A 19797-nucleotide genomic window follows, 5' to 3' on the forward strand; every position below is an offset into this window, starting at 1 on the left:
GTATAAAGGCAGAAGTATAAAAAACGAGGCTGGGCATTCAGTGACTCACTCCAGGGGACCTTAGCAACAACATGTGGGCTCACATACACATAAGACATGTGTATGAAATATTTATAGGAAGGTACTCAGTGGGGCAAAAAGCCAGAACTAACCAACATTCCCAAGGAGGATCATAGTGTTTTATTGCACTGTAGCTGACACAGAACCATTCTAATGTAATCTATAGTTCTGGGTATGTTATAAAGCTTATCTAAAGTTAGAATGCAATTTCTGGCAGAAATGGCCCCCATAAAAAATGTGACTTTCCTGACTCAATGCCCCAATCTTTCCCTTAGGGAAGGTTTACAGCTGGATCCTAGAGACAGCCATTCATTCTTCAGATAAGGTTGACTAATTCCTACCTAAACCTGAATTATGTCAGAGACAGAGGAAAAAAAAAAAAAAAAAACAGAAGCCTGGACCCTCCCCAGTCGCTTCACAGAATCTCAGAATTGGAAGAAAGGACTTCAGAGGTCATCTGAAATGCTGGAAAGACATTCCCTTTCCAGCAAAATTGGCAGGTGGCCATTGAGTCTTTCGTGAAAGACCTCCCGTGAGGGAGAATGCACTATCTCCAGAAAAAGCCCAGGTTCTATTTGCATAGCTCTAATTGTGAGGAAGTTTTTCAACATCTTTCAAACCTTCACCCAGCACTCTTGGTTTTGGGGCCAAACAGAATGTCCATCTTTCTTACACATGAGAGTCCTTGTAATACGTGAACACATTTCTTTTTTAATAGATTTTTATTTTATTTATTTTTTACCAATTACATGTAATAACAAATTTCCACACAAGTTTTCCTATGCTATATGATCAAACTTAGCTCCCTCCTTCCTTTCTCATCGCCCTCTTGGTGTTGGCAGGCAATCTGATCTGTGTTATACATGTATTATCATGTAAAACATTTCCATATTGTTCATGTTTGTGAGTAATCTTATATGACCAAAACCCAAAACATAACCCAAATAAACAACTGAAAATTCGTATGCTTTCATCTGTATTCTGACTCCCAACAATTCTTTCTCTACAAGTAGATAGCATTCTTTGTCATAAGTCCCTCAGAATTATCCTGGATCATTGCATTACTGTTAATACCAATACTAATACATTTGATCATTCCACAATATTGTTGTTACTGTGTACAATGTTTTTTCCTAGTTCTAATTATTCTACTCTGCATCAGTTCAGGTAGATCTTTCCAGTTCTTTCTGAAATCATCCTGTTCATTATTCCTTATAGCACAGTAGAATTCCATTACCATCACATATTGCAATTTCTGATCACATTTTCCAATTCAGTTTCTTACCCTCCTTAAAAAGTCTTTTTTCCCTCAAGCTATTTGCCCATTCTTTAACCATCCTGGAACAATCTCCCCTGTATATTCTCCATTTTATTGTTTTCCTTCCAAAAATGTAGCACCCACAGCTAGACACATCCAAATGTAGTGTGACTATGGTAGGTCATGAAAAGAATAGAAGGAGCAAATTTAACAACTTATCTTCATTTTCCCATATGAATGCTCCAAAAATAAGTGAAGGCTAGTATGGCAGAGGAAAATCTTTTGATTTCCAACTGAACAGAAAAATGAAAGTCCCATGATAAACAGGGCAGCAACAAGCCATTTCAGCTAAATAAATTAAAAAAAAAATTAAATACTTCAATGTCTCTTTTCAATGCAACTAGTTTCCAAGGATCCCCAACTTGCTAAATATTGACTGGTGACAACGCAAGGACAGTAAACAGGCCAACATAGTAACTCAACTTACTTAAGTGGTGGATGAACATTAAATATTATTTCAAATTTAGGTGGAGCCCATTCTTTACTCCCTCTAATCCTGGACTTAAACTTTATCTCTTCAACTACATCCAAACTGGATTCAAAGTCTTTTTGAAGATTATCTTCATTTACAGCCTGGGAAACACAGAACAGAGACACTTAATATCAACATAAATGATAGTTTATCAGGACATTTAGATTGTTAATAAATGTAAGCACACTATAAGTTGGAGTAAAAAATTCAATATCTTTATCCAAAAGCAAAATATTTTTGTTGAGAAAATAAAGAGGCACAGGCAAACACTAAATAATTAATTAATTTTTAAGCCTTACTTTCTGTCTTAGAAGAGATACTAAGAATTGGTTCCAAGGCAGAAGAGAGATAAGGACTAGGCAGTTGGATTTTAAGTGATTTTACCCAGGGTCACACAGCTAGGAAATATCTGCAGCCAGATTTGAAATTAGGATCTCCCATCTCTAGAGTCAGCTTTCTATCTAACGAGCCACCTAGCTGCCTCTAATAAGAAATGATAACTGTACCAGGAACCCTGCTTGGTTCTGGACAAAACAAAAGTGAAAAACCTCAAATGTATCTAAAGTTCTACAAAGGTCTCCCCTCTAATGGAAGTGCCAAGTGCCTTGATTTTTCCCTCTTCCCACGAGCCATAGTATATAGCCTGATAATTTACCTTTCTTGGCATTTTTAGATGTTATGTTTTCTTACAAACTGACATTGCCTGAGGAAGTCATCTTCACTCATTATACTTTTATAAAAAAACAGAAGCACTCAAGCTAAGATGTTAGAAAGCTTTCAAGGAAAAGTCAATTTATTTTGGTCCAGATACTTACTATTGACCTGTCTGCCTGCAGAGAGCCTGCCTGATGAAAGTCAACCTCTGCCAACTTAAAGCACCTGCAGAAAGTTCGGTACAGCTCCTTAGCTAGCAGTTCAGCTGAGTTGAAGCCTGGCTCATCAGTGGATCTAAAAAATCACATAAATCAAGATTCAAACTATATTGATTTGCTAGGTACAATCAGATAACTTTATAATTAAGATAATCAGATAAGATACAGAATTGGTTGGGACTTTAGTGATTATCTTGTATATCCTGTCTCATTTTTCAGATGTGGAAAATAAGGCTCAGAATGGTTAAGTGACTTGCCCAAAGTCAATTGTTCAGTCATTTTTCAGTCCTGTCTCTTTGTGACTCCATTTGTAGTTTTCTTGGTAAAGAACCTGGAGTGGTTTGCCATTTCCTTCTCCAATTCATTTTACAGATGAGAAAACTGAGGCAAACAAGGTTAAGAGTGACTTGCCCTTGTCACATAGCTAATAAGTATTTGAGTTTGAATTTGAATTCAGGTCTTCCTGACTCCAGGTCTGACACTCACTACACCACTTAGCTGCCCATGTCCAAAGTCATAGAAGAGACAAATGGCAATTGTCTCTGGGTTTGAACTCAGGTCTTCTGATTCCAAATTCAACACTCTTTTCACTGTCCTATAATGCCTTGCTACTCTGCCCTACTTCCAAATATATACTGGCTTCCTTCCAATTCTTTGGCTTTCCTTGTCATCCCTCCTATGCTTGTCAAGGAAGCAGAAATTTTTTTTTTAAATTGTATTAAGCCAAGGCGACTTGCTAGAACATCTTCTAGCTTAACTTTACCAAAGCTGCTATTTACCAAGCAATTTCACCATTCCCCAAATTAGAAAGCATTTACGCAGGCTACTCCGCCTAAGGCAGAATCCCTAAAGTCCCACCTAGCAGAACACAGTTCATGCTTTTCAAGGCTGAAAATTCAGGTTTCCCTTTAGAACGAAAACGTCAGCAATGAGCAATGACCCTTAGGCAAGATGTTACCTTTTGTTGAAGTCATGTAAACATCTACAGGTTTCTGTGATTTTGTCAAAATCTTCAAGCTCTTTGGGAAGACAAGAAAAAAAACCAAGAGATTCATTCAATCATAGACCACACTAAAGAGAAGTCAAAATAGCTTCCTCTGACTTCACCTTGGGGGTTGAGGATCCTTGACCAAAGAAGCCCAGTCACTCTATATATCTGGATTTGGGGTCTTTAAATTCCTCTTTTCACAAAAGCCAAAGATCACTCCTAGGACATCAGTTTAAAAAACAACTCGACAAAAGATAGTCATGTTTGTACCTGAGAGAGATCTATATCTATCAGTATATATGTATGTGCATATGGAATGTCCATATGTATAGGGGCATATGGATAAATTTATGTTTAGAGAAATCATGCACGTGCATATTGAATACATGAACACACAAGCAAACATGCATGCAGATATATGCATATACACATGTAGACATGTAGCACATATGTACACATAGTAGGGCTGTGAATTAGTCCAACTATTCTGGAAAACAATTTGGAATAATGCTAAGAAAGTAACTAAAATGCCCATAACCACTGACCCAATGCTAAATGTATATGCCCAAGGAAGCCAATGGTGAAAAGAAAGGTTCCACGTTGACTGAAATATTTAGAGCAAACTTTTTTTGTGGTATCAAAAAATTGGAAACAAGTAGATGCCCATCATTTAAGAAATGGCTGAACAAATTGTGGCACATGAATGTAATGAAATAATATTGTGTTGTTAGAAATAATGGATATGATGAATATAGAGGAAGCATGAAAAAAATTACATGAACTTATGCAAAGTGAAGCAAGCAGAAAGACTGGGAAAAATATACACAGTGTCTAAACAATGTAAGTGGAAATAATAACCACCACAAAACGATTGAAAAGGAATATTATGAAATGATGAGCAAGCTTGACCTCAAAGAAAAGCTATGAGAAGACACCCTGCCCCCTGCTCCTTTATAGAGGTCTTGGTCCATGGATATGGGATACTGCTTATCATATCTGATTTTTTCAGTGCTGTTGGATATTTTACAATTTTTTTCTTATTCTTACTTTTAAAAAAAATTCTTTGCTATAATGGATGGCTCTCTGAGAGGGAGTAGAGGAAGGAAGAGAGAACTCAATATGATATTAAAGCAAAGGATATCAATAAAATCTGTTTTTAAGAAAGAAATTATAATAACCAAGATTGACCTCCAAAGAAGAGAAATGAAAATGCACCTTCTTTCCTTCTTTGCAGATGATGGGCATTATGGGTGTGGAACATGACCCAAAATATCAGATATAACTGATATGGTGATAGATGTGTTAAGTTCTGGAGTGAGGGAGAAATTTCTCTATTTTAAAAAATTATTATATGGGATAGCTCTCTGGGAGAGGGTGGGAGAGTGGATATGATGGGAAATGTCAGTGATGTAAAGACAACAGATATACATAACAATTTAATAAAAGAAAAGTTTTTTAACCTACAACTGAAATTTTATCATGATTATTGTGATACCAGACATAAAAAGAAATATCAGTGAATAAAGTAAGTTTATTTCTCCTACACTGATGTGTATGTATATATATATATATACACACACATACACACACACACACACACACACATATATAATGAATATTTACTTTCTCAGTGCCCTTCTGCCACAGGTACAAATAATATCCATGGAGACAAAGTATCAGGGTCTTATATTAATATAAATTTTAGAGCTGGAAAAGGCCTTAAGGGATCATCTAATCTAATCCTCTCAAATTACAGACGAGAAAACTGAGGCAGAGGAGCAAATTGCTCTAATCAAGATCATATAGTCAGGACGAATGGCCCCAGATCTCTTCCCAAACACATAGGATTGTGTTGTTCCCTGTACCCTCCTCCTCCGTGGGACATAAATATAACATATGAGTTTCCAGATCTTACCTACAATGACAAAATCATCAGAGTCACATTCACAGAGCTCCTTCAGTCTGTTTGGATGAATCGGTATTTCAGCTGCTGGATTGACTTGTAATACAGAACAACCTAGAGAGAAAGAAAGGTTTTACTAAGCTTTATGGGAGGAAAAGAAAAGCTGACACTTGACAAAACTATCTGGTACATAAATGCTTGCTGACTAATTGCTTCTAAAGAAGGCAGGAGATAAATCCTTGAAGAGCAACTATGTTTACAGGACTGATGGACGAAAAGGAGTCACAGGTGACAGAGAAATAATAGGAGAATTACTGCAGCCAAAGGAAAAGAGAATTTCAAGAAAGAGGGTGTGGTCAAAAGTATGAAATGTTGAAGTCAAAAAGGAGGGATGAGAAAAAGCCATTGAGTTGAAAGATTAGAGCATTCCTGGTAACTTTCAAAAGAATAGTTTCAGTACAGTGATATAGACAAAAGCTGGCTGTAAGAACTTAAAAAGCAAATAAGTGAGATTAAAAAAAAAAGCATGTGTGGTCTGCTTTTCTGAGAAATTTTATACCAGGGGCTTAAAAATACATTGCTGGAAAAATGAGTCATCAAGGACTCCCACAGTCTGCCAACTTGCCTTCGTAGCCACTGTCAGATGAAGTGGCAGATGAAGATTTTTGCTTTCCAGGCACATAAAAGCCCCTATCAAAGTCAGCTTGATCACTTCCAAGGGAGCCACTCATTTCCATTCCTTCCCAGGTCTCTCCTTGCTGCTGATTCAGGAGGTTGTACTTCATTGTCTCCACTGCAGATATGATCATATCTGCAACATAAAAGTGTGCATTCTCCTGTAGAAAAGCACACAAGAGTTTAAATAGTATGGTCACACGTACCAGTTGAAGGAGAAATAATCTCAAAACAATCCAAGCAGGCATATTAAATTAGGGGAAGATAAATGAATATAACTCTAAGCTAATCAAATAAGTTTGCCACCACAGTCCTGCTCTGATGCCACAAGCAGGCGAAGAGACAATCCTGAGATGTCAAAGGCTGTGCCAACGAAGGCCAAGGTCTGCAGAGGCTTTGAGCACAGTCCCGTGGAGGGGGGGCTCTATTATCTGAGTGCAGGCTAAATTAAAATTTGTGAAGTTCATCAGAGATTTGAATGGATGATGGTGATGGTTGTTTTTCATGGCACTGATGGTGAGAGTGGAAAGTTCAGAAGAACAAAGAAATTCTTGAAAAATATCTACTTACAGCATGGATAGGATAATCATCTATATGAAAAGATGGAGTAGAGGACAGCTGGGTGGCTCAGTAGATTAAGAGCCAGGCACAGAAATGGGAGGACCTGGGTTCAAATTTGGCCTCAGACACTTCTGAGCTGTGTGACCCTGGGCAAGTCACTTAACCCTCATTGCCTAGCCCTTACCACTCTTCTGCCTTGGAACCTTATTGATTCCAAGATGGAACATAAGGATTTAAAAAAAAAAGATAAGAGTACCATATTGATGAAATCAATGAACTTCAAAACAGTCAATTAGTCAACTGAGTCAATATTTGAGTTTAAAAACACAGTGCATTTGGAAACATCCCAAAATGCATTTCTAGAACTCAAATCTTATGTAAAAGGACATCAGCTTAAAGAAATTGAGAACCATGTTTAACAAAAGAAAGATTTAGCTCACCTTTTCTACATCAGCAGGAAGCATCAGTGTCTCTGATGAGAAGCTATTCTGAGGAGGGGTTTTTCCACTGGCTGGGACAGTACCTGCCAACATAAAGTTAGAAACAATCACATTTTCCCCAGGGAATGGTTTAAAGATATCGTTTAAATTAGCCTGGTTTGAAATCAGTCTTTCAATTTGCAATTCTGCAAACCCAGCCAACATATGTGGGACAGTATATGCAATATTCTAAAGCCACAGTCCCTCATCTCTGCGAAAAGGGAAAGGAAATGCATTTTCTCAACTCCGCTCCCAGGCCAACCTTAGTAAAAAATCCATTTAGTGATTGCTAACTCAATATATAGTTGCTCCATCTAAAAAAGAAGCATTTATGGGGCAGCTGGGTAGCTCAGTGGATTTAGAGTCGGGCCTAGAGATGGAGGTCCTAGGTTCAAATCCAGCCTCAGGCACTTCCCAGCTGTATGACCCTGGGCAAGTCACTTGACCCCCATTGCCCACCCTTACCACTCTTCCACCTAGGAGCCAATACACAGAAGTTAAGGGTTTAAAAAAAAAAAAGAAGCATTTATAGCTTCTCCCAAAGCAATTTCTCTCCCTGGTCTACAGCATGAAAAACTGGAGAAAATGCATTTTGTTGACTTGTCATTTTCTATAAGCTAAAACCATTCTGTTCCTGAAATTAAAAGCTTTAGGAACTAAAATTACAATTATGAGTAAGGTCAGTGGCCACAAATATAACACAGTGTTTTATTTCTGTCATGTGATTTCCCAAGCTGGGCTGTGCTTAAGTAAGCATTTTAAGCTCCTCAATAAGAGCTCTATGATTTTCACGTGAGAACCATTTTGACTTGGGGGCCCAGGGCTAGGAGAGAGGAGATTAGAGAACGAGAGCCAGGTGGCTCATGAAGGCAGCGTTCACTCAATGTGGACCAAGTGATGCCCTCCCTTCATTACATTGCAGTTGCAAAGATTCAGAAGAGATAATGAAATGATTAAACTCAAGGATATCATTATTAAGGGAACAGGAGTTGGGTATTTTACAGCTTCTCAATAGAAATATGGTTCTCTAGGCACAGTAATACATATCTCAGTTGCTAGGGCAAGAATTATTCTTCTTGTCTCTCTACCCCCCCATCACCCAGGTTAGAAAGAAGTCTTTACAACCATCGCGTGGCGTGGAGCAGAAAGCTAAAGCTGCTCATTTAGTGTCCTCAAATCTCCAGAAGGCAAAAATGCAAACAGAAAATTCCCAAGGCTGGTCCATATGCAGTACAGTCCTAGAGAAGGATTTACAGTATGGCAGAAAGGGCTCAAGGAGATTATTTTAAAAACATTTGCAGAGGAGCTGGCTGATAAAGGAATTAAACAAAGGTCCTTAGACCTTTGTTGGACAGAGAAGGCTCTAGCATCTGCTTTCTGACAAATCTCTCAGTTGAATGAAAAGTGAGCTCCAAGTTGATTTAAAAATCACACAATATTTGAGATCATCCTTTAACTGGAACAGGAAGGAACCTTAGAAGTCTCCTAGTAGGTGTTAGAGCAGGTATTCAAATTTGAAGCCAAGTTCAGCACTACTTGTACTCCATTGCTAGTTTTATAAGCTAGAAAGACTGAATGAAAGAATTCCTTCCATTTCCTTGTATGTTAGTTGGGGAAAAGGACGCCTGTCTTCCTTGTACTGTGATAGCTTTATATATTCTTATTGGTGTTTGATCATCCATCTGGTAACTATCAAAGTTAAAAATTATTCTTTAATAATGAAAAAGTTCAAGGAAGGTGAGAAGAGTTAACATATAGTATCAGGAATGCATCAACCACTTTTTTTTTTTTTTAGATTTTTTTTTTTAAATTTTAAACCCTTAACTTCTGTGTATTGACTTATAGGTGGAAGATTGGTAAGGGTAGGCAATGGGGGTCAAGTGACTTGCCCAGGGTCACACAGCTGGGAAGTGTCTGAGGCTGGATTTGAACCTAGGACCTCTTGTCTCTAGGCCTGGCTCTCAATCCACTGAGCTACCCAGCTGCCCCTGCATCAACCACTTTTACCTGTCGTACTGGCTGCTTCCTCTTTTTTACAAATCAAATATTGTACATATCTTTATATGCCAGTCTGGTGTAAGAGCTAAGACCACATGTCCCAAATATAGCCAATAAGTCTCGTTCATCACGGTGCAGGGAATTTTCTGGCTCCCCTGTTTTGGGTTTTAGAATTGCTTTAAGACATATGAGAAGAATTGACTATTTGAAGTGTTCCCTGTGAATGAAGGCTCTCAGATCAGACTCTAAAATAATGAGACTGATTTTTTTTTTAAAGCCAAAGGGAGTCAGTGATAAAAAAAAAGAAAGTTCCCATATAAAAAGAAATCATTATAACAGCACTTTTGTGATAACCAAATAACTAAATACAAAAAATGGATGCTCATGAATTGGAGAATGGCTAAACAAATTGGTGGGCAGCTAAATGGCCCAGTGGATAGAGGACCAGACCTGGAGTCATAAAGACCTGAATTCGAATCCAGCTTCAGACATTTAATAGCTGTGTGACCCTTGGATAATCACTTAATTCTTTTTGCTTCAGTTCCTCATCTGTAAAAATGTGCTGGAGGAGGAAATGGCAAACCACTTCAGTAGCTTTGCCAAGAGAACCCCAAAGGGGGCCACAGAGAACTGAGAAATGACTGTACAACAACAAAAAACCAAACTGTATATGAATATACTACTACTACTCTGTTATAATGTAATAGTTCTCTGGAAGAAATAATAAACAGGATGAATTTGGAGGGACATCAAATGACTTATATGAACTGAGGAGTGAAGTAAGTAGAACCAATAAAACAATATACACCATGACTACAACAATGCAAACAGAAAGAGCAAACAGAAAACAACTGTAAGTAACTGCTGCAAAATTACAAAGAATAAGCATGGCCCCAAAGAAGAGATATAAGACACCTCCCCTAGTTCTTTATAGAGGGTTCTGGGAGTGGGCAAAAGTGATGATGGGAGGTAGAATGGCCCAAAGGCGTGGAACATTATGAATATTGCCAATTTTTGTGTGTGTGTATTAACTGGTTTTGTTGACTTTTTTTTTCTTGTTTTTTCCCTTTTAAAAAAATCTTTGTTATGTGACTCTCTGGAAGGGGGAAAAGAATGTAAAAATAAAATATCATTTGAAATGTATTTCTTAATATTTTAATATTAAAATAAAATAAAATTAATAATTTAATTCATCTCCCTTTAAAAATTAAAAATGGTGATGATAAAAGGCAGCTTTGCAAATCACTTAACAGTTGTCAAAGGATTTCACAAGTAGTCACCCAGAGAGCCGATTGATTCACTTATTCCAATAATACATCAATTGCTTAGAAACACTGCTTAAAACATACATAACTCCTTCTTTGGAAGTGGCTCAGAGCCCTTGGTGGTGACACTGAACAAAGCCAATCTGGGGTCAACAATGAGTTTTGATTTTAAAGAGATAAAGCAAATTCTCTCAAATGACCAGTAAATAAGATCCAAAGGTAGTTCTAAAAGAAGCAACTGGAGCATCATCAGAATAAGTGGAAAGCTTTCCTAGAGAATCCTTTGAAGGACAATATTCACCAAGCCTCAAGAGTTCAGAAGCATTTTTGTTTTAAAATAAAATCTTTATCATTAATTTGACATATCTCATCTATAGAGATTGTGAAATTAGAAATACACATATACATACGCACATGTACATATATCTCGGTGGATGTGTTATTTTCCTCCCTCTCCCCAAAATTACGTGAACTCTGTAAAAACCAAGATGGCTTCATATCTGTCTTTTTTCTCTGTAGAAGAGTCCCGGGAAATGCTTGTTGAATTGAACTGAATTCTCATATCTGGGTCATCATCTACCTTTCACCATCCAGAAGTTTTCTGGTAGAAAATTATTCTGCTCCTCTTTCACAAATAAATCTAACTAGATGTTTTGCTCCTTGGGGACATGCCACACTTTTATACTTTTTTCTTTTTAAACTCCACAGTGCCCAGTATAGTGCTGCTAGATAATTAGAGGCTGAAAGGCAACATGGTAGGGCCAGTGGCTCAGTGGATAAAGAGCCAGACCTAGAGATGGAAGGTCCTGGGTTCAAATTTGACCCCAGGCACTTCCTTGCTGTGAGACTGCAGACAAATTATTTAACACCCATTGCTTAGCCCTTACTGCTATTCTGCCTTGGAACCAACACATAATATTGATTCCAAGACAGAAGGTAAGGGCTTTTTTTTTTTTTTTAAAGAAAGGCAATATAAATATAGCATAGGGAACACGAGTTTGAATCTAGTCTCTGATATTTAATAACTATGTAGCCATGAATGAGGTACTTAAGTTTTTTCAATTTCTTCATCTGTAAAATGGGAAGAATAATACCTGTTAACTTATCTCATGGGGTTGTTAAAAGGCTCAAATTAGATCATGTATCTAAAGGCTTTGTAAACTTTAAGGCACCATAAAAAAAATCTGTGAATTATAAATATATACATATATGGAATCATCAGATCTAAATATGTATATATATATGCATATGTATACACACACATATATATAGGGAAAGCATATGTGTATGTGTGTGTACACACACACACACACACACACACACACACACACACACACACATATACTATTAAAGTTTAAAACTGCACTAAGTCTTTTGGGACTCTGTGGTATGTCTGTTTCTCCTTTTTCTTTTAACCAAACTTCTAATTTCATCAGTGTAAGGAAGCTCCTACTGAGGAACTTCCTCTCCTACTGAAGATCAGTAAAAACATTTTTCTAAACCCTTACCTTCCATCTTGGATTCCATACTGTGTATTGTTCCTAAGGCAGAAGAACAGTAAGGGCTAGGCAATCAGGGTTTAGTGACTTGCCCAGGGTCACACAGCTAGGAAATGTCTGAGCCAAGATTTGATCCTGTGTCTAGGCCTGGCTCTCAATCCTCTCTAAAATTTATAATCTTGGATCAGGGTTCTTAAGTCCATGAACTTTTTTTTTTTTTTTAGATTTAAATATTTTATTTATTAGAAAAATTTTCCATGGTTACATGATTCATGTTTTTACTTTCCCCTTCACCCCCCCCCCATAGCCAACAGGCATTTCCACTGGTTTTAACAAGTCCACGAACTTTTTAATATTTTGTTAACTACATTTCAATAGGAATAGTTACCTTTATAATTTTAGTTTATTCATATAAAGGCACTGTTCTGAGAAGGGAGGCTCCTGCAGGTTTCAGAAAAGGGGTCCATGATACAAAAATGGTTAGAAAACTGGAGCACCAAGAAATGGCTTCTCTAGAGTCACAGAGACAATGACAGAGGCTGGTCTCAAACGCAGAGGCCAGCTCTCTATCTATTAGCCTCTCAAATAGTGCTATTCAATAAATCTCTTTCTTACTCTTGGTTGCTTGCATTCGTATTCTCAGCGCCAGAATAGCGCATGGCACATGCTTGTGGACTGACTTTAAGCAATGAATCAGTTGAAAGAACATTTCCTAGTCACAAAAATCAGTGATTTTTCATAGGACAAAAAAGGGAGATATTTTGACTTTCACTGGCTGTCCAACTGGGGTGGAAATGCAGAAGTTGCTAAATGAGCAAAAAAAAATTTTTATTTTAGTCAAAAGAGAAAACTATCCATCTTAATCTCCTGCTGTGAAACCCCCATTTTAACAACCATGTAATCATTTTATATTTATTCTGTATATAATTGTATGTAAGCTCCTTACAAGCAGGGAATTTCAGGGTTTTTTTTTCTTCCTTTATCCCCTACACCTTAGGACAATGCCTGGCACACAGTAGGTGCTTAATAATCAATCCATTATTATAAAAAGCAAACTAAAAAGGCTCAATGGGTAGAATGTTGGGCCTGGAATCAGGAAGACCCAAGTTCGATTCCTACCTTAGATATTTTCTAGCTGTGGGACCTTCAGCAAGTCACTTTTCACCTCTGTTTGCATTAATCCACCAGAGAAGAAAATGGCAAACCACTCCAGTATCTTCACCAAGAAAACCCCACGGATGATGAGACAAGACACAAATGATTGAATATTTGAACAACAACAAAAGTCAGGATTTAAAAGTTAACAAAGAAAATCATTCCCAGGAAGAGATGTGATTAGCCCCCCATACCTTCTCCAGGAGGGCTCCTGGGCCGGAGGGGCTGGTGAGAAGCACTGCTGTCCACAGGAACCGGGGAGGAGGTCGGAACCTTAGCCTGCGTCAAGATGGCAGGGGGTGGCTTCTCTGGGAGCATAACATGCTGTTCTGATAAAGCGAGAGACACGTGTTTATCTGCTTCTTCTGAACAAGGGAGGGAGCTGCCTTCTGTAGCAATATTATCTCCCAACAGCAGGGTTTCTGGGAGGGAGTCACCAGGAGGAACAGGCAAGTACCCCAGACTGGTTATGGGATGGACCTTGTCCTGCTCACGTTGGGGCGCTGGGGTGGACGAATCCAGCAACTGGAGCGGCTCCTCTGCAGAACGCTGTGGGTTAATCCAGGCGGCCCTGTGCCTCGTGGCTCTAATGTCCACTTGGCTAACAGGGAGAGCGGCGTTAGACTGGCCGAGTCCCTCCTCGGGGTCTTCGTATTCATGGCCGCTCTCCCTCCAGGATTCCGCAGGAGACGCCTGCCAGCCAGCAGCTTGGGACCCCATTTTTCTGAGCCTTGAGGGTGGTTTCCATGCAGGCAAGTTAAAAAAAGACAGAAAGATTTCTCTGATGGCTGCCATGCCGTTTGGTTGAGATCTGGAACTCTCCTTGGGTCCATCTACTATTGGCCTGGAGAGCTCATCTGTAGAAAGAGATGTTGGGTTTCTCAGATTTATTATAGGCAAACATCAAATACATTTAAAATGTCCTTTTAAAAAGCATCTATCCCTAGGGCAGCTAGGAGCCTCAGTGGATTGAGAGCCGAGTCCAGAGATGGGAGGTCCTGGTTTCAGATTTGGCCTCAGACAATTAAGCAAATCACTTAGCCCTCATTGCCTAGCTCTTATTACTCCAAGGTTCTGTCTAGGAACCAATACACAGTATTGATTTTAAGACAGTAAGGGTTTTATTAAAAAGCATCTATTCCAAGGGGTAGCTCAGTGGATTGAGAGCTCAGCCTAGAGACGGGAGGTCCTAGGTTCAAATCCGGCCTCAGCCACTTCCCAGCTGTGTGACCCTGGGCAAGTCACTTGACCCCCATTGCCCACCCTTACCCCTCTCTTCCACCAAGGAACCAATACACAGAAGTTAAGGGTTAAAAAAAAAAGCATCTATTCCAAATCTAGAATTTTTACCTTAAAATGGGAGATCATTCTTGTTTGTTATTATATACCCTGCACCTAGCACCTAGTAGGCACACATTAGGCATTTAACAAATGTTTGTTAATTAATTCCTTGATTTATAGGCCTGGATATATACTCCACTGGGTAGTGAAAAGTAACCTAGTTTTGTAATCAAAGGACAATTCTACTACTTATCATCTGTATGACCTTGGACAAGTCACTTTATTGAGTTTCTTTTTTTTTTTTATCTTTAAATGGAGGTACAATTAAATAATCTTATCTAGGTCTAATCCTATGATAATCATGGCAATTGAAAAACAATTTAGTTTCCATGGCAAAAGGTAGGTGAAAGGCTAGAAACAAAAACCTATGCCTGCCTAGTGAAAAATCCTTAGCCCTACCCTCATCCATTGTATACTAATCTTGACAGCCCATCCCAATCTTTTTTAAAAAAATTTTTTCCCAGGGTTACAAGATTCATGTTGTCTCCTTCCCCTCTTCCTTCTCCCCTCCTGGAGTAGTTAAGCAATTCCACTTGGTTATGCATCTATTATCAATCAAATCCTATTTCCATATTATTCATTTTTGTAATAATCTTTTACCAAAACCCCAAATCCTATACCCATATAAACAAGTGATCAATCCTATGTTTTTCTTCTGCGTTTCTGCTCCCACAGTTCTTTCTCTGGATGTGGATAGCCATAAGTCCCTCAGAATTGTCCTGGATCACTGCAGTGCTTTTAATAGCAAAGTCAATTATTTTGATCGTCCCACAATGCATCCCACTCCTTTCAAATCCCACCACAAGAAAATACAAACCATGACCCAGAGTTCAGTACCTTTAACACACTCCTGACTCATGGCAAGACCTTTGCTCTGCTAGATGAAGAAGAGTCACAAGCTTATACCTCCCATTTCCTTATCAGTAAAAAGGAGCCAAGACTGACTTCTTGGAAAACTTTGAAATTATATGAGTTAATCACTTAAAAAAAATAATAATCTTTGCCTTCTGTCTTAGAATTGATACTAGGTATCAGTTCCAAGGCAGAAGAGTGGTAAGGGCTAGGCAGTGGGGGTTAAGTGATTTGCCCAGGGTCACATAGCTAGGAAACCTCTAAGGTCAAATTTGAACTCAGCACCCTTTTGTCTCCTGGCTGGGCTCTCTATCCACTGAGCCAACTAGCTGCTCCATTATGATCAAATTTTAAAGAATCTGGCTAGACAGAGATATTGCAACGTTATATACAAATTATGTTTCAAAATGTTACATTGTGCTGAATTTTTTTTGGGAGGGGGGTTATATGACAGAGGTATTGTGATAAAAAAGAACAAGAAATTAGGAGTTAAGAGGACAATCTGGGTTTAAGTTCCAATTCTGAGAGTTATTGGCTGTGTGACCATCAATACCTCTGAAACTCAGTTTCTTTATCTGTAAAATAGATAATAATCCCTGTCTCTACCTCATGGGGTTGTCATTAGAAATATCCTTTGCAAACTTCATAGTGAAATAGAATCTTAAAATAGTACAACAAAATTGAGCAAGTAGGTGGCCTAGTGGATAAAATGCCAGGCCTGGAGCCAGGAAGACTTGAGTTCAAAATTGACTCCAGACACTTACTGGATATCTGTCCCTGTGTAAGTCATTTAACCCTGTTTAATTGTTTCTTCATCTGTAAAATAAGCTGCAGAGGGAAAATGGCAAACTACTCCAGTAATTCTGCCAAGAAAACCCTGAATGGAGTTATAGCATGACTGAGAAACAAGTGAACAGCAATGAAATTGTGTCTTGTGCTTATGACAAACTGTTTTAACATCAGTTGCTTCCAAGGAATCAAAAGATCCCAAACTAGAAGGGATTTTAGTCTAATCCCCTCATTTTACAGATAAGGAAATCTAGGCCACATGAGAAATGACTTGCTTCAAATCATACAGGCTATAGTATGGAGCAGAGTTGGAATTTGACTCTAGATCTTTTGCTTTGTTCATCCTATATTCTCTTTGTAAACAACCAAAATATTAAGTAAGGAATAATGTAATATAGTGAGAAAGGAACTTTGGATTTTGAGGAAAAGGATCTCAGCTGAAATTTCTTCTCTGCTATTTTGAACAAGACTCTTCACCTCTCTCAGGCTGAGTTTCCTTATATAATTCCTTATATATAATATGTGTATATTATATTCCTTATATACATTATCATATATATTATTCCTTATATATCATATATATTATATAAATATATATATAAATATATAATTCCTTATATATAATAAGGGGGGTTGGATTTGATGACCATTAAGGTCTTTTCCAGCTCTAAATCAACTAGCCTACACAGGCAGGGGAGTAGAATTCCAAGGAGGGGGCTTCATGAGCCCAATAGTAGTAGCCTTTAAATAACTATATTCTTTCAGCAGTAATGATTTTCCAGTGAAATGTGATATTATTAATAATATGTAGTCTTTGTTTTCCTCTTGGTAATTTTAGGCAGTGAGCATTTTAAAGTCACTTTTCTTTTTCCCTCTGGTAAAAAGAATTGTCTGATCCTAGAATTAAAAGGAATCTTGCAAATCATCTGGTCCAACTTATATCTCAGCAAAAACTCCCTCTCCAAAACAGCAATTCTGGGTTCTAGGTGCTCTGACCCATGTTTATGATGGCCATCTTATCCTCAGTCCTCGTTTCTTTGATAGGCTCCTGTTACTGGGACAAGAACATCAATAAGATCCTCTTTGTTTTAATCTAATGTCCATTCTTAATCACGGAAAGCCCGGGTCAGGAATAATGAAGAAGAGTTCAGAAAAGAAAAGACTCGGGATGGAAGCTGTTTCAAGAAATTGCTAACAAAGGGGCAGCTAGGCAGCACAATGGATAGATAGAGAGTCAGGTCTGGAACTAGGAGATTCTAGGTTCAAATCTGACCTCAGACACTTCTAGCTATATGACCCAGGAGAAGTCACTTAACCCCAAGTGCCTAGCCTTTGCCATTCTTCTGTCTTAGAATTGATGCTCAGAAGATTAAAGTTTTTTAAAAAAAGAAAGAAACAGAAAAGGCTAACAAGAATGCTGGGTAGGTATCAATGGACCCAGCTGTTATATAGTGTCCTTTCTGCGCTAGAATTCATTCTATCCACATCTACAAAGCCATGCTGACATGGCTTTTCAGCAGGAATGTGGAAGAAGCCCCACTGCGAGAGAGCTGGCATTCAGTGCATTTTTGTGGTTCAGTCTTTTCAGTCGTGTTCGACTCTTGACGACCCCATTTAGGGTTTTCTTGACAAAGATATTGGAGCGGTTTGCCGTTTCCTTCTTGAAATCATTTTATAGGTGAGGAAACTGAGGCAAACAGTAGGTTAAATGGCTTGTCCAGGGTCACATAGCTATTACGTGACTGAGCCCAGATTTGAACTCAGGAAAATGAGTCTTCCTGACTCCAGGTCCAGCTCTCTGTCCACTTCACCCTCCTTGCCTCAATCAATGCATAACAGCATTCATTTAAATTAATTCACATATAGGGTCAAGGGCATTTTCCTCATTACCATAACCAAGATTGTAACTAAGTTAAAGTTGACAATGTTTCTATTGTTTAAATAACAAAATAAGTTGCATTAACCCAGAGAGAATTATTCCAAAAGTCCTGCTTCTCATTACAACCTAACACCACATCCAAATATACAGAAATAAGAACAAAAACTAGAGAAAAGAATTCCTCCTGGTTCCAAATAATTCCACTCTGAGTCAGTCTGCTTTCAAGGGAATTTAGCCTTCATCAGACCAGCTTATTCAGGTTCCAAAAGCTTAACAAACCAAGATGGGCACTAAAGTAACACACAGGCAAAAGGAACCTTGAGCTTGCCCTTCCTAGACTGGTCAGGGCTGTTTCACCCATGGCCCGCCGCTGAGATGATTTTTATTATTGTAATGAAGGAGTGAGGCTCTCGCAGTCATCTCTGACCTCAAATACATGTACTCAGCAGCCTTTGGATGCTGGTAACCATCGGTGCCATTAGAGAGAATATTTTAAGGGGAAAGTGTGCTCTCACAAAGCCTGCTTTTACTTCTTAAATTGGCTCCATCGAACCTTTGGGGGTCCCAGTTTCCACGTCTGTGACATGAAAGAATTGTACACATAACCTCCAAAGTCCTTTTCAGCTCTAACAAACTTTAATTACTACACGTAGCAATGAGCAAAATTCGTTGTGAATCTGCTTGGAAAATTGTGGTTTGGGTTTGTTGTTTGTTTTTTTTTTTTGCTGTTTTTTGGACTTCTCCAATCTGCTTTTAGGGACTTTCTTTAAGCTCTTCCTCCTTTCTATTAGTCTGTCCTGAAAGACATAATAGCACCAGTTGAATACCAATACTACTGGTGCTTATTCAGTCTTCTCAGACTTTTTGGCCTCTTGGTGACCCCATTTGGGGTTTTCTTAACAAAAGAATTAAAGATGTTTCCCATTTCCTTCTCCAATTCATTTTATAGATGAGGAAACTGAGGCAAACAGGGTTAAGAGACTTGCCCAGGGTCACACCGCTAGTAAGTATTTGAGGTAAAATTTGAACTTGGGTCTTCCACTGCACCACCTACCTGCCCTTGAAGGAATCTTAGAGGCCATCCAATCCAAGACCTTCATTTTATGGATGAGAAAACTGAAGCAGAGAGACATGGAGTGATTTGTCCAGAGTCACATAGCTAGTAGGGGTCTGGCAGAAAACTAAAATTACACATTGCTTATCTTCGTTATAAAAGGAGATTACTTTTTTGGAAGCTCCCTATGTTAATAAAATCCCAGGTAAGGTCTTCAGGTACAAATCTATATTAACTACTAGTCAAAAAGAGCCCAACTAAGCAGATTTTTAGCCAATGTTATTTACTAAAATCATCTACTAAGACACGGAGGACCTTCGCCTGGTGTCAGAGGAAGGATATGGGAATACTGATGAAACCACTAACTCTGGTTGTAAAGGCACGACCGGTTTTGTCAGAGCTGACAGGAAATAGGGCTCAGGCTCCCAGAGCGCTCAGCAAGGACTGGCCACATCAGTCTTTAAGGGAACAGAAAGGATGGAATCCTCAATGGTATCAGAGGTTACAACCTAAAAAGACCATTGAATACAATGAATTGGTTAGGATCACTACCATGTGAGGGGAAAAAAAGCCTTAAAATCCCCAAGTGAGATTCTTCCCCTTTCCAAATTGTCCTTCAGAGTTGGTATCCATTTGG

The 19797-nt window shown here is 38.5% G+C and overlaps 1 protein-coding gene across 1 annotated transcript in view; it reads right to left on the reverse strand.

The window, feature by feature from the left end:
- RUBCNL (rubicon like autophagy enhancer) overlaps positions 1-19797 on the reverse strand; it is a 41824-nt gene that overhangs the window by 12386 nt on the left and 9641 nt on the right. Inside the window, exons 3-9 of the mRNA XM_044668941.1 lie at positions 13440-14125; positions 7290-7372; positions 6239-6449; positions 5626-5727; positions 3681-3741; positions 2666-2798; positions 1806-1951 (exon numbers count right to left, since the gene is read on the reverse strand). Of these exons, the coding sequence (XP_044524876.1) occupies positions 1806-1951; positions 2666-2798; positions 3681-3741; positions 5626-5727; positions 6239-6449; positions 7290-7372; positions 13440-14125 (1422 nt within the window). The remainder of the gene's footprint in view (positions 1-1805; positions 1952-2665; positions 2799-3680; positions 3742-5625; positions 5728-6238; positions 6450-7289; positions 7373-13439; positions 14126-19797) is intronic.

Source organism: Gracilinanus agilis, chromosome 3, assembly GCF_016433145.1.
Source record: "Gracilinanus agilis isolate LMUSP501 chromosome 3, AgileGrace, whole genome shotgun sequence".
NCBI classification, from domain to species: Eukaryota; Metazoa; Chordata; class Mammalia; order Didelphimorphia; family Didelphidae; genus Gracilinanus; species Gracilinanus agilis.